This window comes from Branchiostoma lanceolatum, chromosome 18 (genome assembly GCF_035083965.1).
Source record: "Branchiostoma lanceolatum isolate klBraLanc5 chromosome 18, klBraLanc5.hap2, whole genome shotgun sequence".
NCBI lineage: Eukaryota > Metazoa > Chordata > Leptocardii > Amphioxiformes > Branchiostomatidae > Branchiostoma > Branchiostoma lanceolatum.
The window spans coordinates 7,657,073-7,673,057 of record NC_089739.1 but is presented as its reverse complement, the minus strand read 5'-3'; the positions used below and the strand labels follow the sequence as shown (position 1 = coordinate 7,673,057).

Below are 15,985 nucleotides of genomic sequence, written 5' to 3'. Positions count from 1 at the left end.
CCGTACCTCGATATTAACCCTCGTTTTCCTCACAATTTGAAAGAATGACCCGTCTTACCTCTCAAAATCTTGACCGGCGTCCTATTTCAAAGTTGGCGGGAAGCAAGTGTCAGCAGCGCCGCCTTGCGGATTACCCCAAAACTCCAGCCACTTCCCGGTTCAAAGGTTATCCCCTCCACGCATGTGCGAAGAGGCCTCTTCAAACTTTCCGGATCGCCAACTTGGCTTGTTGTCGCCTTTTCTCCCTCCTTCTCCCGATTGCGACGCACATCTCAGCTCTACAAGATGCAGACGAACGAATGGGCTGCAAAACTTCGGCGGTTCGACGCCTACCCCAAAACTCTGGACGATTTCCGTGTGAAAACGTTTGGCGGAGCAGCCGGTGAGTATGGGAGGTGCCCCCCTCCCCACAGCTTCTGGCACCTGTTTCGATCATAAACTTAAATCTATAGTTTCTGCCTTCGCCAAACCTCCTTCACTTTCTTTGCATAAAGGGAATAAGGTGTTAGGTGGATAGCCGATTTGTATGATCTTTGTTGTGTCTAGAATTATGTTGTATTTATTTACTGTAACTAAGCTTAGACATGTTAGATAATGATAATCGATACACGGACCTCTCCATACGGAACTAGACCTACAAATCAACAAAATACATGATAGTGTATGTACGAATGGTAACGCTGATATGTGAATGTATCTTTGGATGATCAGAGGGAAGAAAAAAGCTATTATATGAGGCTTGTTATGGTATCACTTCCCTTATACAAAAATGTCAATTTTGGACCAAGCACAGTTTCATTATCTATTGTCAATTTTTTAAGCCACCCCTTTTCCTCATATTTTGTGAGAGACATTGACCTTTTTTTTATAGCTGATCCAGCAAGAGAGGAGTGCAAACTTTTAAATTGTATTGTTTAATTTTTTTCCAAACAACACAATACAATCCTTTTAGACAATATTGTCCTAATCTCCTATTTTCTTTGTTTCCATAGTAACCATAATCAGTGGTTTCTTCATGATTCTCCTGTTTGTATCGGAGCTGCAGTACTACTTGACTCTGGAGGTTTGTGTGGAAATGTATACGTACTACATAGATGCATATAGAGTCAATTCCATGTCACCGAGAGGGTTTTCAGATGATATTGCTTATAAGTTTGAACAATTTTAGAGCAAAGACTATTTCAGTCAAAATAATTCCAGACTGTTCAAACAATTAGAAATGAAGGTTTGAACTTGTTTGAACTCATCTTTATATTTTGGAAATATTTTGAAAGTATTTGCATAAATATCTCTTTATTTAGAACAATTTTTAAACATCTGTGTGATTGTTTCACTGTTGGAACATGTTCCAACATTTTGCATCATTCTCAAAATGGCAGATATGGGTTATTGCCCCCATAAAAGTAGGTGCTAATCACGCTCTATTGTCTGCCTCTGTATATTTTTAGATTTCACGTCTGGACACTGGCAACTCTTTTGTCTTGAGGTGTCTATGCATGGCACCTAGGCTTAATCCCCTATACTTTGAAGGGATGTGTGAATTGGCCTGTTCCCAGCCCACTGACCCAGTTATATCATATTTGTAGAATGTTGGAACATGTTCAAACAAATGATCAATCTATGTTGCAACAGTTTAGAAACTAATACAAATAATGTGTTCAATGTTGGAAATTTGTTTAACCTGTTGGAACACAGCAGAAAATATTTAGAACATCAAATAAATGTTGGAAATTGTTCTTAACAGTTACTTATCTCACATAGATTGTTACAAAGGTTTTGTAAATGTTAGAACAAAAGGCAACAAACACCCTCTCGGTGATGTGGAATTGAATAAGTTTGCAGTGGTGTAAATTATGTTCTCGGTAACCGCTTCACCACAAACTTAAAAGCACCACAAAAATGCTTGTTTTGTCTTCTGTTGGCCTACTTTTGTTTCAATTGTGAACTAAAAACCGCTGCAAACGCTGCATTTTCTCCCTACAGCAAAATTAAATCCCTGTGAACTTGAAGGCATTTTAAGGGTTGATATGTCATTAGATGTCAAATGGTAATAATCTGGATAAAACAAATTCGAAAAAAAGCTGAATATTCTATGCTGTTTTAGCTATTGGAAATAGAGGTCCATGGTTTAAATCTATGATCCTTCCCTACTTATAGTTTTAATGAATGGATGCTAGTGCCTCCGACTGTAATATCATTTGATTGTTCAAATACTGAAATAGGGCCATCTTACTGTTGATTTTCTTGTTTCACTCAATTCCACTGCTACTATAAGGTGCATGTGTGTGCATATGATAAAATAACATTATCTTTGCTACCTGTAATCATCACTGTTAATCCTGATATACATGTACAATTTAAACTCTACTACTGGATAAATTACGGAGATTATTTCCGGACGTTTCGGGTGACATCCGTCACCCTTCTTCAGCTTCATTAGAATGAACTAGCAGAACTAATCAGTACTTACATACAATAAACTAGATAAAAATCACAGTTAATCACTGTTGAACATTCCCCACAGGTGACAGAGGAACTGTTTGTGGACACCTCACGAGGGGAGAAGATGAGAATCAACATCGACATTCTGTTTCCTAAAGTACCTTGTGCATGTGAGTAACTGGTTTTACCCAAAATTTTGTATATTATAAAAAGGGTTTTATGAATTATTGGAAGACCATATTCTCTTCTTTGGCAGTCCAGTCTCAGGAGACTATATCAATTCCAAGTAAGGTCCCATCATATTTATTGTGCAAATGGCTTTGTGACAGCATCCTGAGTGCATTCTTGGGAGAGTCGTGGATGTATCATACAAAGTTCTGCTGTCTTGTGACAAAAAGTGTTATCGCAAACCCTTGTCAACAGTTCCATGTCATAGCCTCACTCAAAATACTACTAAAAAGAAATTGTACAACAGAGATGTAACTGTGGCAAAATACAGCACTATCTGACTCAAAACCAGCCTCCTTCACCAAGGGAGGGTCGCCTCTCACTGTGACATAACTCCCTAAGCCTGTATTAGAGAACCTTGGCCCGTGTAAAAAATCGGGTAACAGCGCTCCCCCAAATTTAAAGAAGGAACGCCACCGATCCAAGAAGTCTGCGAAGGAGGCTCTCTAAAGACATTGTCTGTTCCCATGATTATGGTAGCAAGTAGTGAATTTCTGTCTTCTGCCGCCCCCTCCCTTCCCCTCCAGACCTGAGTATAGATGCGATGGACATCGCAGGAGAGCAGCAGATAGATGTGGATCACAATTTGTTCAAGAGGAGGATGGATCTACAGGGGAACGTCCTGGATGAACCTGAGAAAGAAGGTTAGAGATTGCTGTATCTTTTTCCCCATACTAGTAAGTTTATTGTACAACACACACAAGGTAACATTTGCTCAAGCAACCAGTTGGATAAAATTTGGAAACATTCAGATATTTAAGACAGCATCCTCTGATATTCGTCAGTCACTGATGTCCACTGTATTTTGTCAGACATCTGCCCGTCTTTTGTCAGTCACTGTCAAGACAGCGTCTAATTTTGTCTAGTTGCTTTAGTAACTGTTACCTTGTATAGCTTATCACCTAGATGTCTAACCTTCATCAACGTAACATTTACAACAGGTTTATAGCTATAGACTATTATATGTGTCAAACTAGAAATGCAAGTGTGGTAGACTTTGCTGTATCATTTGTTCTTCTGTTTCAAAGTAATATTGAAGACAGGAACAAACAAGAACTACAAAATGTACAAGTAGAGACATTTCAATGAATACATGGATATGATATATTTGCTAATTGAGTTGTTTTCTGTTTCAGACTTAGGAGACCCATCAGACGAGTTTCTTCAGGTATGAACAATAAAGTTAAACATCACTTCCTTTTTTGAATGTGCTGTATTTTTACAATCACAGAAATTTTGGGACAGTGTATTAAACCTCTGCAGGCAAAAGAACCCAACACTTATTGAGAAGAGTAGGGGTGACCCAGTGTGCTTGGCTGAATTAAGATGCAGGCTGTAGCAAGGCCACATACATACATACATAATCATACTCTAATGAATTGAAGCGAGGCCACATTGCACTGCTAGCTGTTGAAAAAGCATCAGGCTTCGTCTTCAGTGTTAGGTAGGCTGCTTCGCCTTTGCTGTCATGAGATAGTGAAATATAGGGTGGAGGTTGTAACAATAATCTTGTTTTGCTTTTTACAGGCAATAAAAAATCTGGAGAACAAGACAGCAAATGTTTGTGAAAGCTGCTATGGAGCTGAAACTGAGGACTTGAGGTAAACTCAACATTCCTTTGATTTTCCATCCCCTGTTATATTGATTTTCTTGAGTTTTTCTCTTTTGATGGTATGTTTTATATTTGTTTTACTTTCACTGCTGTTAATCTTCCACTCTTTTATTTTTAAGATTGCAATTAAAGGCACATAGGATTATGAAGCATTATCTCATTCAAAGTCAAAAAAGACAGTGAAAGCTTAAGTTTTGCATTTAATTGGAAAGAATTAGGACCAGTTCCAGGTTTTGGTACCTACAACTAGAAATGTCATGCTAGGATGCCCTTTAAATGTCTTTTGCAATCCCTCTAGATGCTGTAACACCTGTGAGGATGTGCGAGAAGCCTACAGGAGAAAAGGCTGGGCCTTCAACAACCCCGACAGCATCGAGCAGTGCAAAAGGGAGGGCTGGTCAGAAAAACTCAAGCAGCAGAAAAACGAAGGCTGCCAAGTGTACGGCTACCTGGAAGTAAATAAGGTAGGTGGTGAGGGTTTAGTATGTTCTGCTTACAGTAGTATTAGTAATGAACAATGTATATATGTATATATGGTTTTGGCAGATATTGGTTTTAATAAGTTGTACAAATGTGTCTGCTTGTGTGTTAATACTAGCCTGGGTGCCATCCGATTACCATCGCTTCCACACTCGCTACCCTGGAAAAAATCAGCTGCAGGGTAGTGAGTGTAGGAGCCCCGGTGGTAATCGGATGGCACCTAGGTTAGTGTGCTAAAGCAGATAGAAAAGAAAGTGACTGTCCAATTGAATATCATGAAACATTCTCCTTGCAATGTAGCTGTTTAGCACCAATTTTTCATAGGTTACAGAGTAAGGCCACAGTGTTAAAAAGTTTGTTTCCTTCTGTGCAGGTGGCGGGAAACTTCCATTTTGCTCCAGGGAAAAGTTTTCAACAGCATCATGTACACGGTTAGTACCAGTGGGTTGGGAGGGAGATGTGTTACATGTATGATTACAAGCTACGTCACATGCAAACGATATTACATATGTTGTACTACCATACCTCAAATAATAGCTTGTATTTTTGTAATGAGATATGTGATGATGGAGGGCTACAGTTAGACTTGGTAACATTCAACGAAAGTTTTTTATCAGCTCTGTTTCATAGACCCATGGCATTATAGAGAGCAGTAAGACTAGTAGTTTGTTGTTTTACAATGTACTGGATTATTGTTTTATAGTATATATTTTGTACTATCATACTGTTTTGTTTCATAGTATTATACTATTAAACAAAACAAAAAAGTCTTTATTAACCAGTTGATTCTACCACCCCACAGTCCATGATCTACAACCATTTGGTGGAGAAAAGGTGGGTACTTTATAGATCATACATACATTAGACTCTACATTACAAAATGACTTGTATTGTGAATCGTGACCAGTGCATGTTGTAATACCTTTGACAGAGGAAGACTAAAGCAGTAAAGGCTTTTACAAACTTGTACCAACTTCACAACCTACATCCTTGTTATATGAGAATACACATACTTGTGTTTCACTTCCAGTTTAACCTGAGCCACCATGTGAACCACCTCAGTTTTGGTACAGACATCCCCGGCAGGGTCAATCCACTAGATGGGCACTTGGTCGCAGCTAAACAAGGTGAGCTGAACAGATCTTTGTTTCATCATCATCATGTTTTGATGGTTTAACGAATGTCCATATCCCTCCTCCTTCATCCCTACCTTTCCTCCATAGCTCTAGGCAGGTCTTCAAAGGTGCAGCATGCATCCTCACACAGTTCTTATCTTCTATGTTCTTCATAGTTCAGACTAATTCATATCCATGTACTTTTCCTGTGTTGGACTGGGTGTCTTGGCTTTTTCCATAAAGTACTATATTACAACTCTGTATATCAGTCTTTGCATTTTTATGGGTCTTGCATTGTCAACTTGGGGGATTGCTATCCGAGCTCTTTGATACCCAGTGCCCCTGTTTTAAACTAAAATATCAGGAGGTAAGTATTTTGCTTTGTGTACAAATGTGTTTCAAACCTTTACCAAGTACACATGTAAGAAAGGTGTCTAGCCTTTCGGTCAACCTGACAGAGCATCCAAATGAAAAAGTTGTCTTCTTACACAAATACACCAACACAGTCTGAGCAATATAACATCAATTTATTTAGCTTGAATCTTCAACAGAACCCAGACTACATCTGTCTTATAGTTATCTGAAACTAGCAAAGTCTTTCATGATGCTTGATCAGAAAACTTGTACAGGAGAAGCAACATGTACATTGTGCTCTAGAGTTTGCTTCAAGTTTTCCCATATATGGTCCCACTCATCCAACTATCATTCCTCCCTCAGACAAAGTCCGATCATTACAAAACTTCTTTTCTCAAAAAAATTTCCTCAGTAACATTCTCAGAGATGCCCACTAAATAGTTGCAATGGGAAGTACATGTACAAGAAATAGGATATTTAACTAAGTAACGAATGTATCACTTGTGTAATCTCTCTACAATTATATTTGTGCTGAAAACAAGTGTATCAGGCTTGCAAAGAGGCAAACACATATCACAACACTTGGTATGAAATTAACAAAAGTGGCAATGGAATACAGCTTCAATCCAACTCATACCCATGTAAATATACTCTTTTTTTCAGCCCATATCCTTACTAAGCCTTTGCACTAGGTATTGTCCAATGGGTGGCCTGTATCACTTGTATGCCTGTGATAATTTTTTTTTTGCTATTAATTAAGGACACCTTTTGTACATCTTTGCAGTAATTTAATCAAGAATGCAAGAACAAAAGTTACAACTAGTACTCTTTAGTGTTGACCATTCCACTCAATGGCACTGCTAACAACATACGTTTTGGTAGATTCTTAAGGCCATACTATAACCCAGATTTTCCCATGACAACCATGTCTTAAGATTCCATTTGATAGCAGTGCGTTTATATTGATTCTTTGAGCCATACTACAACCCTTACTTTCCTCTTGAAAACACTGCCCTAAATAGTAATATATTTCCTCCCTCATGTTGCTATGCCACTGTTAAAGATTCCACTTCACAGTAGTGATCACAACATTTGTTTTGGTAGATTATTTGAGACATACTCTAACCCCCCAATAACACTGCCCCCCTAACACCTAATGCCTGTTCCGATGGACATGAAGACACCAAAGGTTCCTCCACTCTGCATCATAGTTTTGCCAACTTGTCCCAGGAACTCTCGTCCTCTCAGTCCCATTCTGGAAAAAAAAGTTCTTATAATTACATGGTGTCAAAGATAACACAGATTCCTGAACAAAATAACCAATTGAAGTTATGCATAATCATCTATATTAGCAAAGCTGTGTACAGTGCTGCAGGAATGGTATGAATTTGTATTTTCACATGCACGTGAAAGGATACAAAATACAGAATTACATTGTGCCCCCCCCCCCCTCCATGTTGTTTGTACAATACTGTAGCCTGTTGTTGAACTGTAGCTCTCTCTAACTACCCCTTTTGTACTACACACCTATGAATATGATATGTATGTACATAATGTGGACAATACTGTTTGGGCATTAACATTTTAATGATCTTCTAATATTTGTACACTAACTGGTCAGAAGTAAAGTTGTGGTATAAAAAGTAAGTAACCTTGATGCGAATATGCCAAAGAGTGCCCCTTCACTGATATCCATTAACTTTACTTGATAATCTTTGTAGTCGTACATGTTTTTTACACAAACTAATGAACAAAGATGTTTAAACAACTATATAGTATCAAACCTCAAAGATGCGAATGTGCCAAAGAGTGCCCCTGCGCTGATCCCGACAGCGAATCCGATCCCGAACCCCAGTTTGACCCTGTCAAAACAGCTGGGCCCCTGGCCATACTGCTGCATGTGGCTTCCTACTGACGGCATGGTGTGCTGTAGTACTGGTACTGTGGGAAAGAAGAATAAAACTTTTAGTAAAAGGTTTTCCTTTTAGAAAAAGGAGAGCAATTTTTGTGATCCCTTCCGCTGTACATATATATTAGTCTCCAACCAGACCCAATGGATTGCAAAGACCGTATCCAACTGGAAGAAGGAGCTTGTAATGCAATCCAAGGGTTGCGAAACGTACTTCCTCTGCCAGTTTGATACGGTCTTTATGCAACCTATAGATCTGCTTGGAGATTACATATATATCTGTCATGATACTTATCTGTATCTGTATCTATATAGCCGGTATAACCGCCATCAGTCGTAACACACCAGCTTCACACCAAACGGTCTGTTACACCTAGTCTTTGCATATCTGACTGCAACTGTTCTTTAAAGCTACTTAGTGAGGAAGCTCCTACAGTACTTGATGACAACGAGTTCCATTCTACTATGGTTCTCGGGAAATACGAATTTTTGAACACATTATGATTATTAGATAATTGTTTGTTATCAAATTTTGTCAGACTTAATTAGTGTGCTTATTGCTTTGATATACTTGAACTCAATGTAAAAATGAGATGGGATTAGATCTATGGCCTTGGGTATCTATGTTTTTTGTCAACACTTTCAGAGTGCAAAATAACTTCTTCTTCTTTAAAGTTTAGGTTGGGTAGCCAACATCAACTTGAACTAAAGCTTAGTCCACCACATATCCAAACCAAAAACAAGTAGTTCTCCAACCACTACACGCAGGAAGTGTCTTTGCCTTTTCTAAACACGTGTGATATTTGTTCAACTTTCCTTGTTGCAACAAGGAGGTTATAGCCTGCTAGGACACCTGGTAATTTTTTTGGACACGTGCTTCCGTGCTTCAGCGCACGTAAACTGGTATTTATGAACAGAACTCTACCCTGTGACCTTGGCAGAACTCCAATCATGCGACGCTACAAAAACGTTCGAGAGACTCCACAGACAATAGATATTAAAGTCTGGCGACTGTAATGCTACAGTGCCCGATATATGACGAAAGATCTTGCTTACAACATGCAACATGGCATGGAAGTAGCGTGACCCTTTCCCTACCTGAATCAAAGACTGGATATCGCTGGTTCTACCGTTTGCGGGTGAGAGAATCGCTCAAAACGAGGAGACGATGTTCTGTGTGCTAACAAAGAAGTGTAGAAGGGTTGAACTAGATAGAATCGGTCAAAAACGAGCAAACAAACGATTTTTCAAGGGTGCGAAGTCACAAGAGACTCAGAAGACGACCATGTTGTATCCCATCATACTGTGCGGCTGGGGTCAGGAGGTCAAGGCGTTTTACTTCACGCAGCGATGTTGGTCAACGCGCATGTTTCTAGGACGTAGCTATAGTTAAATGTTGAATTGAATTGTCATCATACGGTATCTAATTGCTTTATAATGCGTAGAAAGTCCGAATGGTGCCGAAACTAGTTTGCAGTATTCATAGGCGAAGGAAATCGCTCCACTCGGCGTAGCGGCTTGGTGGTCTAGGGGCATGATTCTCGCTTCGGGTGCGAGAGGTCCCGGGTTCGACTCCCGGTCAAGCCCATAAATTTTTAGTGACCTTTATTCATCATTGTCTATTAAAACAATATGTAATATTGTAATATGTCTTGAATAGTGTCTAGTTGTAGAATTGTCTTTTTTTTATCATCTGTATATGCTTACAAAACAATGATGGTTGTCAAGGTTCTTGCAAGTCTTTTAGCTTGAATGCTTGGATCGCTTCTCAAGACGTGATACAAAAAGAAATGCTCACTTCTGAAATGATAATGTACGTTTCATCGAGGTTTAATCTAGATTGAAGATTAAACCTCCTTGGTTCCGGGAGGGACGTAAAACGGGGGTCCCGTGCTCGAGGAGGTGCCTCGAACACGTTAAACAGCCTCATTACCCTACACATTGGGTACCTGCCTGTGGCACTGGCTGCAAATACACCTGATATTATTATTATTATTATTTCATGCAGCCTAACTGACACATATTTTTATATTCAAGAGCTCCCCTATCAATTTGTGCATGAACTGCAGTACTTGTACTTGCAGTTGAACTCTGTTAAATTACTGACCTGTATTGTATGTTTATCCCTCTAGGTTCCATGATGTATCAGTACTTTGTGAAAATAGTCCCAACCATTTACAAGAAAATTAGTAGACAGGTAAGTTAAGAACTGTTAACATTTACTCAATCAAAGCAAGCAAATTAACAAATTTAAAGCATAATGTTTTTGAAATTGCTGATTGTGCATGCAACTTCAGCTTGTGTTTATACCCAAGCACACAGGGTCACCCCTTCTCTTCACAATAATTGTGTTGGATTGAGTGAGTGAGTTTATTGAGATGTCCTTGTGTTGGGTTCTAACTAATCTAAGGTTTGCAGGAAAAGTTTCCATAGTGTGATACGGTTGAGTGGCTACGGTAGCAGACACATGGTCGAGAGGTCACAGGTTTGATGATAACCCACTGTCCCTACAGCCTTAAAAGGACTATCTTCACCTATAAACCATTATTTATAATTATATTTGTAGGAAGTGAGAACAAACCAGTTTTCCGTGACCAAACACCAGAAGCAGGTAACTGCCGCGTCAGGAGAACAGGGCCTGCCTGGGGTGTTCGTCCTGTATGAACTTTCACCCATGATGGTACAGTTTACAGAAAAACAGAGGTGAGGCATCTGTAGGTAATTTCTTCTGCTAGATGAAAGGACCAGAATTGACTATATACAGTATTATACTGACATGTGACTATTCCTGGATTGTAAATATAGGACAGTCTTCAGAAACTGCGTTAGTCATAGAGACAGTATTAGTGTTCAAAAGTCCACCAAAAATTACAAGTATGGTCTCATCCCATACCGCAGTCTTTTGTAAAGGAGATTACTTAATAGTTTCTTAGACTTGTGAAATGATAGACATTGCCATATGTTGTACCTTCTGCATGTAGCGCTGAAGGTTAGATTAACAGTTTGCACATATATGTGTTTCATCATACTTTTTCATTTCATCACGGACACCCCAAACTTGAAAGATGACTTGTTTTGTTTTGTTTTACTTGTAGGTCTTTTATGCATTTCCTAACCGGAGTGTGTGCCATTGTCGGCGGTGTATTCACAGGTAAGTCCAGCCATTCTGGAATATTCTCATGTAAAACCAATAGTTAGTCATTTGCAATGATCTTCTAGACATCTCTCTGTCTAGTTTCATTGCAGAAATAATCTATCCCGTCCTTTGTTGCTAATACCTGGCTTAAGCTCGAACTTTCAACTTCATTTTGCTAGTCTTTCTTTTCATTTCCCTGTGGTGCCAAACTGTCTGGGTCTCTAGTTTGTAGAGAGATCATCCATTTACCTACATGTATCTATTTTACTGGGGTTAAAGAGATTTTGGACCTTGATGATTGTAAAAGATTGCCTTCAACAAAATACACAACGTCAGCAGAAAGTAGTATCAACTAATCTCTCATCAGGTACATATAATGATGTCAGACTTTAGACTTGTGTACATTGTTCATGTACTTTCATGCATTGTTTATGTACATGTATGTCACATGGTTGAAAATGTGAGCACGCTTATCTGTGCTGTCGGCTCATTCATGCAACAACTTTATATTGCTTTGCAAATCTAGATATTGTTATTGCTTGTCCAGTGTTAGAAATATCATAGGTCATGCATGAAAGTTTCATAAATATATGATACACAAACTTGAGGTTTTTTTACGGTATTTCTTGAACCTTAACTCAGATGTGAGAATGCATACAAAAATTGAGCTCATTCGATGTTTTATGATGAGCTCATCACTCAGTAGACGCATTCCTATTTCTATTCTATTATTATGACATGTTCTTTCATGTTATGTTAGCAGCTTGATGACTGCTTGATATGCATAGGCTTGTTGTGAACATCACCCTGCATTACCATCCACACATAGATCAAAGTTATAGTGAGAGGGGTAACAAAATCAAGGCAATCAAGTTTTATAGATAAAGTCAAGTTTGTATGACTTACCAACACTATAAAGACGAATTGCCCACAACTATATATAGTTGTATGTGTGCTTTGTTACTCCAGTTACAAGGGAGCCAAGGGAGCCAAGTCTCTCTCTCTCTCTCTCTCTCTCTCTCTCTCTCTCTCTCTCTCTCTCTCTCTCTCTCTCTCTCTCTCTCTCTCTCTCTCTCTCTCTCTCTCTCTCTCTCTCTCTCTCTCTCTCTCTCTCTCTCTCTCCCTCTCTCTCTCTCTCCCTCTCTCTCTCCCTCTCTCTCTCTCTCTCTCTCTCTCTCTCTCTCTCTCTCTCTCTCTCTCCCTCTCTCTCTCCCTCTCTCTCTCCCTCTCTCTCTCTCTCTCTCCCTCTCTCTCCCTCTCTCTCTCTCTCTCTCTCTCTCTCTCTCTCTCTCACTCTCTCTCACTGAGTGAGTGAGTATCTGTGTGTGACGTTGTGTTCCTGCACTGAAGTTTTTGTATGTACGTTCTTCCAGAATAAGTAGTACAATGTATGTTCTGCCAAAGGAGGTGAAGTCTGCTGTCTCTGATCCTTGTTCTTGCTGGGCTTGTCTGTGTGTTTGTCCATCTGTGTGTGTGTGTGTGTGTTTATGCACTGCAGTCTCTGCATGTTTTGCCCAAGGAGGTGACGTCTGCTATCTCTGATTGTCTTGTTGTTGCTGTTCCAGTTGCCGGGCTGATTGACTCACTCATCTACCACTCGGCGCGGGCAATCCAACAGAAAATAGACCTGGGGAAGGCGTCATGATGAATGCCTATGTGATACCATTTTAAGACCAGCTTATTATAGACACAAATGTACTTAAAAGTGTAGCCTGGAATCAAACCTTGTGTAGCTTGTGCCTGCTCAGATTGTTACTGTCCAAGTAAAAGTAGGAGCAGACAAGGCTGGATGTCAGGCTACAAAAATGTGGTGAAACCATAGATATCTCAAAAACGTTGTTGTGAAAATTACTTGGCACCCCCTCTACGGGATACTCAAGTTTACATCGATGAAGGTTAGGCATCCAGGTGGATCAACATTACTTATCAAGTACAAAGTAAATCAAGCAACACAGAGGCCAAAGCAACAGGATAAATTCTCAGGAGATAGATGATGTTTCAGATAGCACCCACTAACTTTATCAGTTACTGATAAGAGAATGCAGATACTATCTGAAACGTATGACTCTTTACAGAATTTATCAAGTTCCTTGATTTATTTCGTTTTGCATACTGGAGTTTTGTTCTGGTTTAACAGTTCCAGTTACTGTTCACTTCTGGTTTAAGATTTTCAGTTACAGGTTTTATTCCCTATTACAAGTCTAAAAAGAAAAGTTAAACTTCTTTATCTACATCTTCAACAACACAGTTTGGAAGGAAGGAAGTTAAGAATTGATTCCCAAGGAAGTCATTTGTCTTGGCTTTCGTCAAAAATTCTGTGCCTTAAACCATCCATCACCGAATGGTATATTTTATTTAGAAAGTGATATGTCTGCTATGTATAAATGCAAATTACTTTAATGTGCTAGGAAATAAGTTGATTGTCAAGAAAAGTTGGCAAAAATAATTTTCTCTTTTCACAAATGTGTACTTGCAGTGGAAGTCAATATACATTTAGAATGTATTGTCAACGTCCTGGGAACTGATAGTCTGTACATAATGTTTTATCAAGCAGTGTTATTCCCACTAGATGTGTCAATATATCAGGCAATATTTGGCCCATAGGGTGTAAATAACAAGGAGAGCTAGTTGCACATATATTCCACAAACTATGTGTGTTTTGAGCTCATATAGAAACACATTTTACCATTTCCAAACCATTTCCAAACCAAATTATGAGTTTAGAAAGGTTTGTATGGTCATAGGAATTATGTGAATACTGAACCCTTTTCCTGGGTTAAATACAACGATTGAGCAGGTCAAATATTTTACTTTTGGTGATGGTGTAAGAATAAATATAAAGAGGACTGTAAGATGTTTGCTACATTTTTGAGCTGTTGAAATACATGAAATATGATAACGTGCCAAATCACATTTCGTGGAAACGTTGTGTAGGTTGGATGTTGTAATACTTGTAAAGGAGAATACTGTAAAAATCTTGAAATATTCATGGTATTTTGTGACATTTTTGCGGCCACTTTTCCAATACGATCTCAATCATCACAAGCATGAACATGCGCTGGCATTTTGCTTGTGTTGCTGCTATCATCTCAACTGCAATGGCAAGGATGCCGCAAACTCCTGATTTTCACAGTGCTGTGAAATTTGGTTGCCACAGACTTGAATGAATCTACAGTAGTTCCATCCCAATGCCCTGTGTTCTCACATGACATGGGCTTCTTCGGCTTCACTTGTCATATTTCTGACATCTCGTCTATACACATTGAAGCACATCTTTCTGAAAGACTTTTTGCCATTGTCTGATTTATATCATTGAGCAACTTTGAATAACTTTCGCTTTAAGATAAAACTGCATATAGAGAAACAGTTCTACCAAAGTGGGTATAGATATTTATGTTACAAATGATAATTCCGATCAATTTATGACAGTGATATACTAGTACATAGAAATCAGATGCTCCTGTAAGTAAAGATTCAACAACGATTCTAGAAGTAGACGATCAATTTCGTTGCCACTGCCTGCTTGTCACCAGCATGTAAAATGTTTATGAGAAGCTGATAATTAAGTATGAATTAAGTATGGGTGAGGTGCTACATATTTTCTTTCCTGAAGGTGTAAAAAGTTATGGGGAAGTTAAGTAGTTATTTATTGGTTACCACCAATGGAACATCTTTCTTTTCACAGCCGATTTGTGGATCTTTTAATATTCCTTCCTCTTGTTGTGAGGGCTTGTCATAAATTATACATTGAAGGCTCATTGATACTATGTCCCATAGCAGCTTTGCCAAATGCATCCCTGTCTGTTTAGCTTTTCTGACTCAATATGTACAATATATGCATGGATACGTATATATATATATATATATATACATGCATATTTATATGTATATATTGTACACTGGTAGTGTTCCATTTGTATATAGATCATTGCTGTCACCACAATTTCTTTGTGAATAATTGTGCATGTGCAATTGTTAGTGTGTCATAGTGCAATTCGTAAGATGTTTATTTCATTTGTAGTGTGTTTTAATAAATGTCTTAGAACCTTATTTCTTGTACTTGTAATTTAAAAAAAAGGGGGAAGGGGGTCAGAATTTAGGAGGAAATAACTCATCAGGGATTGTATCATGCTCAATTTCATGCTAACTGCTTAAAAATAGGAACTAGTCCATACTGGCTACATGTGCAAAAGCTGGTCTACCCAGAGTCTACCCTTGTCCTGCGATACGTAACTTTGTTTGTGAATTTGAACTGAGTGTCTATTGAAAAATTCAATACCTAAACCTCTGGCCTTTGCTGTCAAGTTGCAAGCTGTATTTTCATTTCGACTTGGAGTTGGAATTTTTCCTAAAACTTTTAATATACTTAGAACTTTCCAAACCCAACCAAATTCCACTTATTCTAATACATTATATGAACCCAAGCCAATATTCTTCCAAAATCCTGTCTACGTTTTTACCCAGCGCCTTTTGAGCCAATTGAACAAAGTCAAGAGTGCCCCGCAAGACACTACCCAAATGAAAAATAAGAAGACAGTCCATTTCTATATTGATTAAAGCTCTAGATTGATCCCTGTGTGATGAGACCCATAAAAGTTTGATGACTACTGATGAAAGAACAAGGCAAATATTTCCCCTGGTGTCAGACTAGCGTGGCTCCTTGGGAGGAACACAGTCATTATCATGTCACAACGGAGTGTTCCAGAAAT

General features: G+C 38.7%; 2 protein-coding genes and 1 non-coding gene across 3 annotated transcripts; 2 read left to right on the top strand and 1 right to left on the bottom strand.

Moving 5' to 3' along the window:
• Nucleotides 1–159: 159 nt before the first annotated feature.
• LOC136424143 (endoplasmic reticulum-Golgi intermediate compartment protein 3-like) lies at nucleotides 160–15,326 on the top strand. The gene is made up of 14 exons (XM_066412612.1): nucleotides 160–382; nucleotides 993–1,063; nucleotides 2,525–2,612; nucleotides 3,198–3,314; nucleotides 3,807–3,838; nucleotides 4,198–4,271; nucleotides 4,581–4,746; nucleotides 5,136–5,193; nucleotides 5,565–5,596; nucleotides 5,793–5,889; nucleotides 10,273–10,337; nucleotides 10,707–10,843; nucleotides 11,236–11,291; nucleotides 12,842–15,326. The coding sequence occupies exons 1-14, from the start codon at nucleotides 286–288 to the stop codon at nucleotides 12,919–12,921; spliced, it is 1,170 nt and encodes a 389-aa protein (XP_066268709.1). The 5' UTR covers nucleotides 160–285; the 3' UTR covers nucleotides 12,922–15,326.
• LOC136424142 (reactive oxygen species modulator 1-like) lies at nucleotides 6,386–9,451 on the bottom strand. The gene is made up of 3 exons (XM_066412611.1): nucleotides 9,239–9,451; nucleotides 8,016–8,172; nucleotides 6,386–7,486 (listed from the first exon to the last, which is right to left on the bottom strand). Exons 2-3 carry the CDS (start codon nucleotides 8,150–8,152, stop codon nucleotides 7,378–7,380), a joined length of 246 nt encoding a protein of 81 aa, XP_066268708.1. The 5' UTR covers nucleotides 8,153–8,172; nucleotides 9,239–9,451; the 3' UTR covers nucleotides 6,386–7,377.
• Trnap-cgg (transfer RNA proline (anticodon CGG)) lies at nucleotides 9,656–9,727 on the top strand. The gene has a single exon. It is a non-coding gene; the product is annotated as a tRNA-Pro (tRNA).
• Nucleotides 15,327–15,985: the final 659 nt, after the last annotated feature.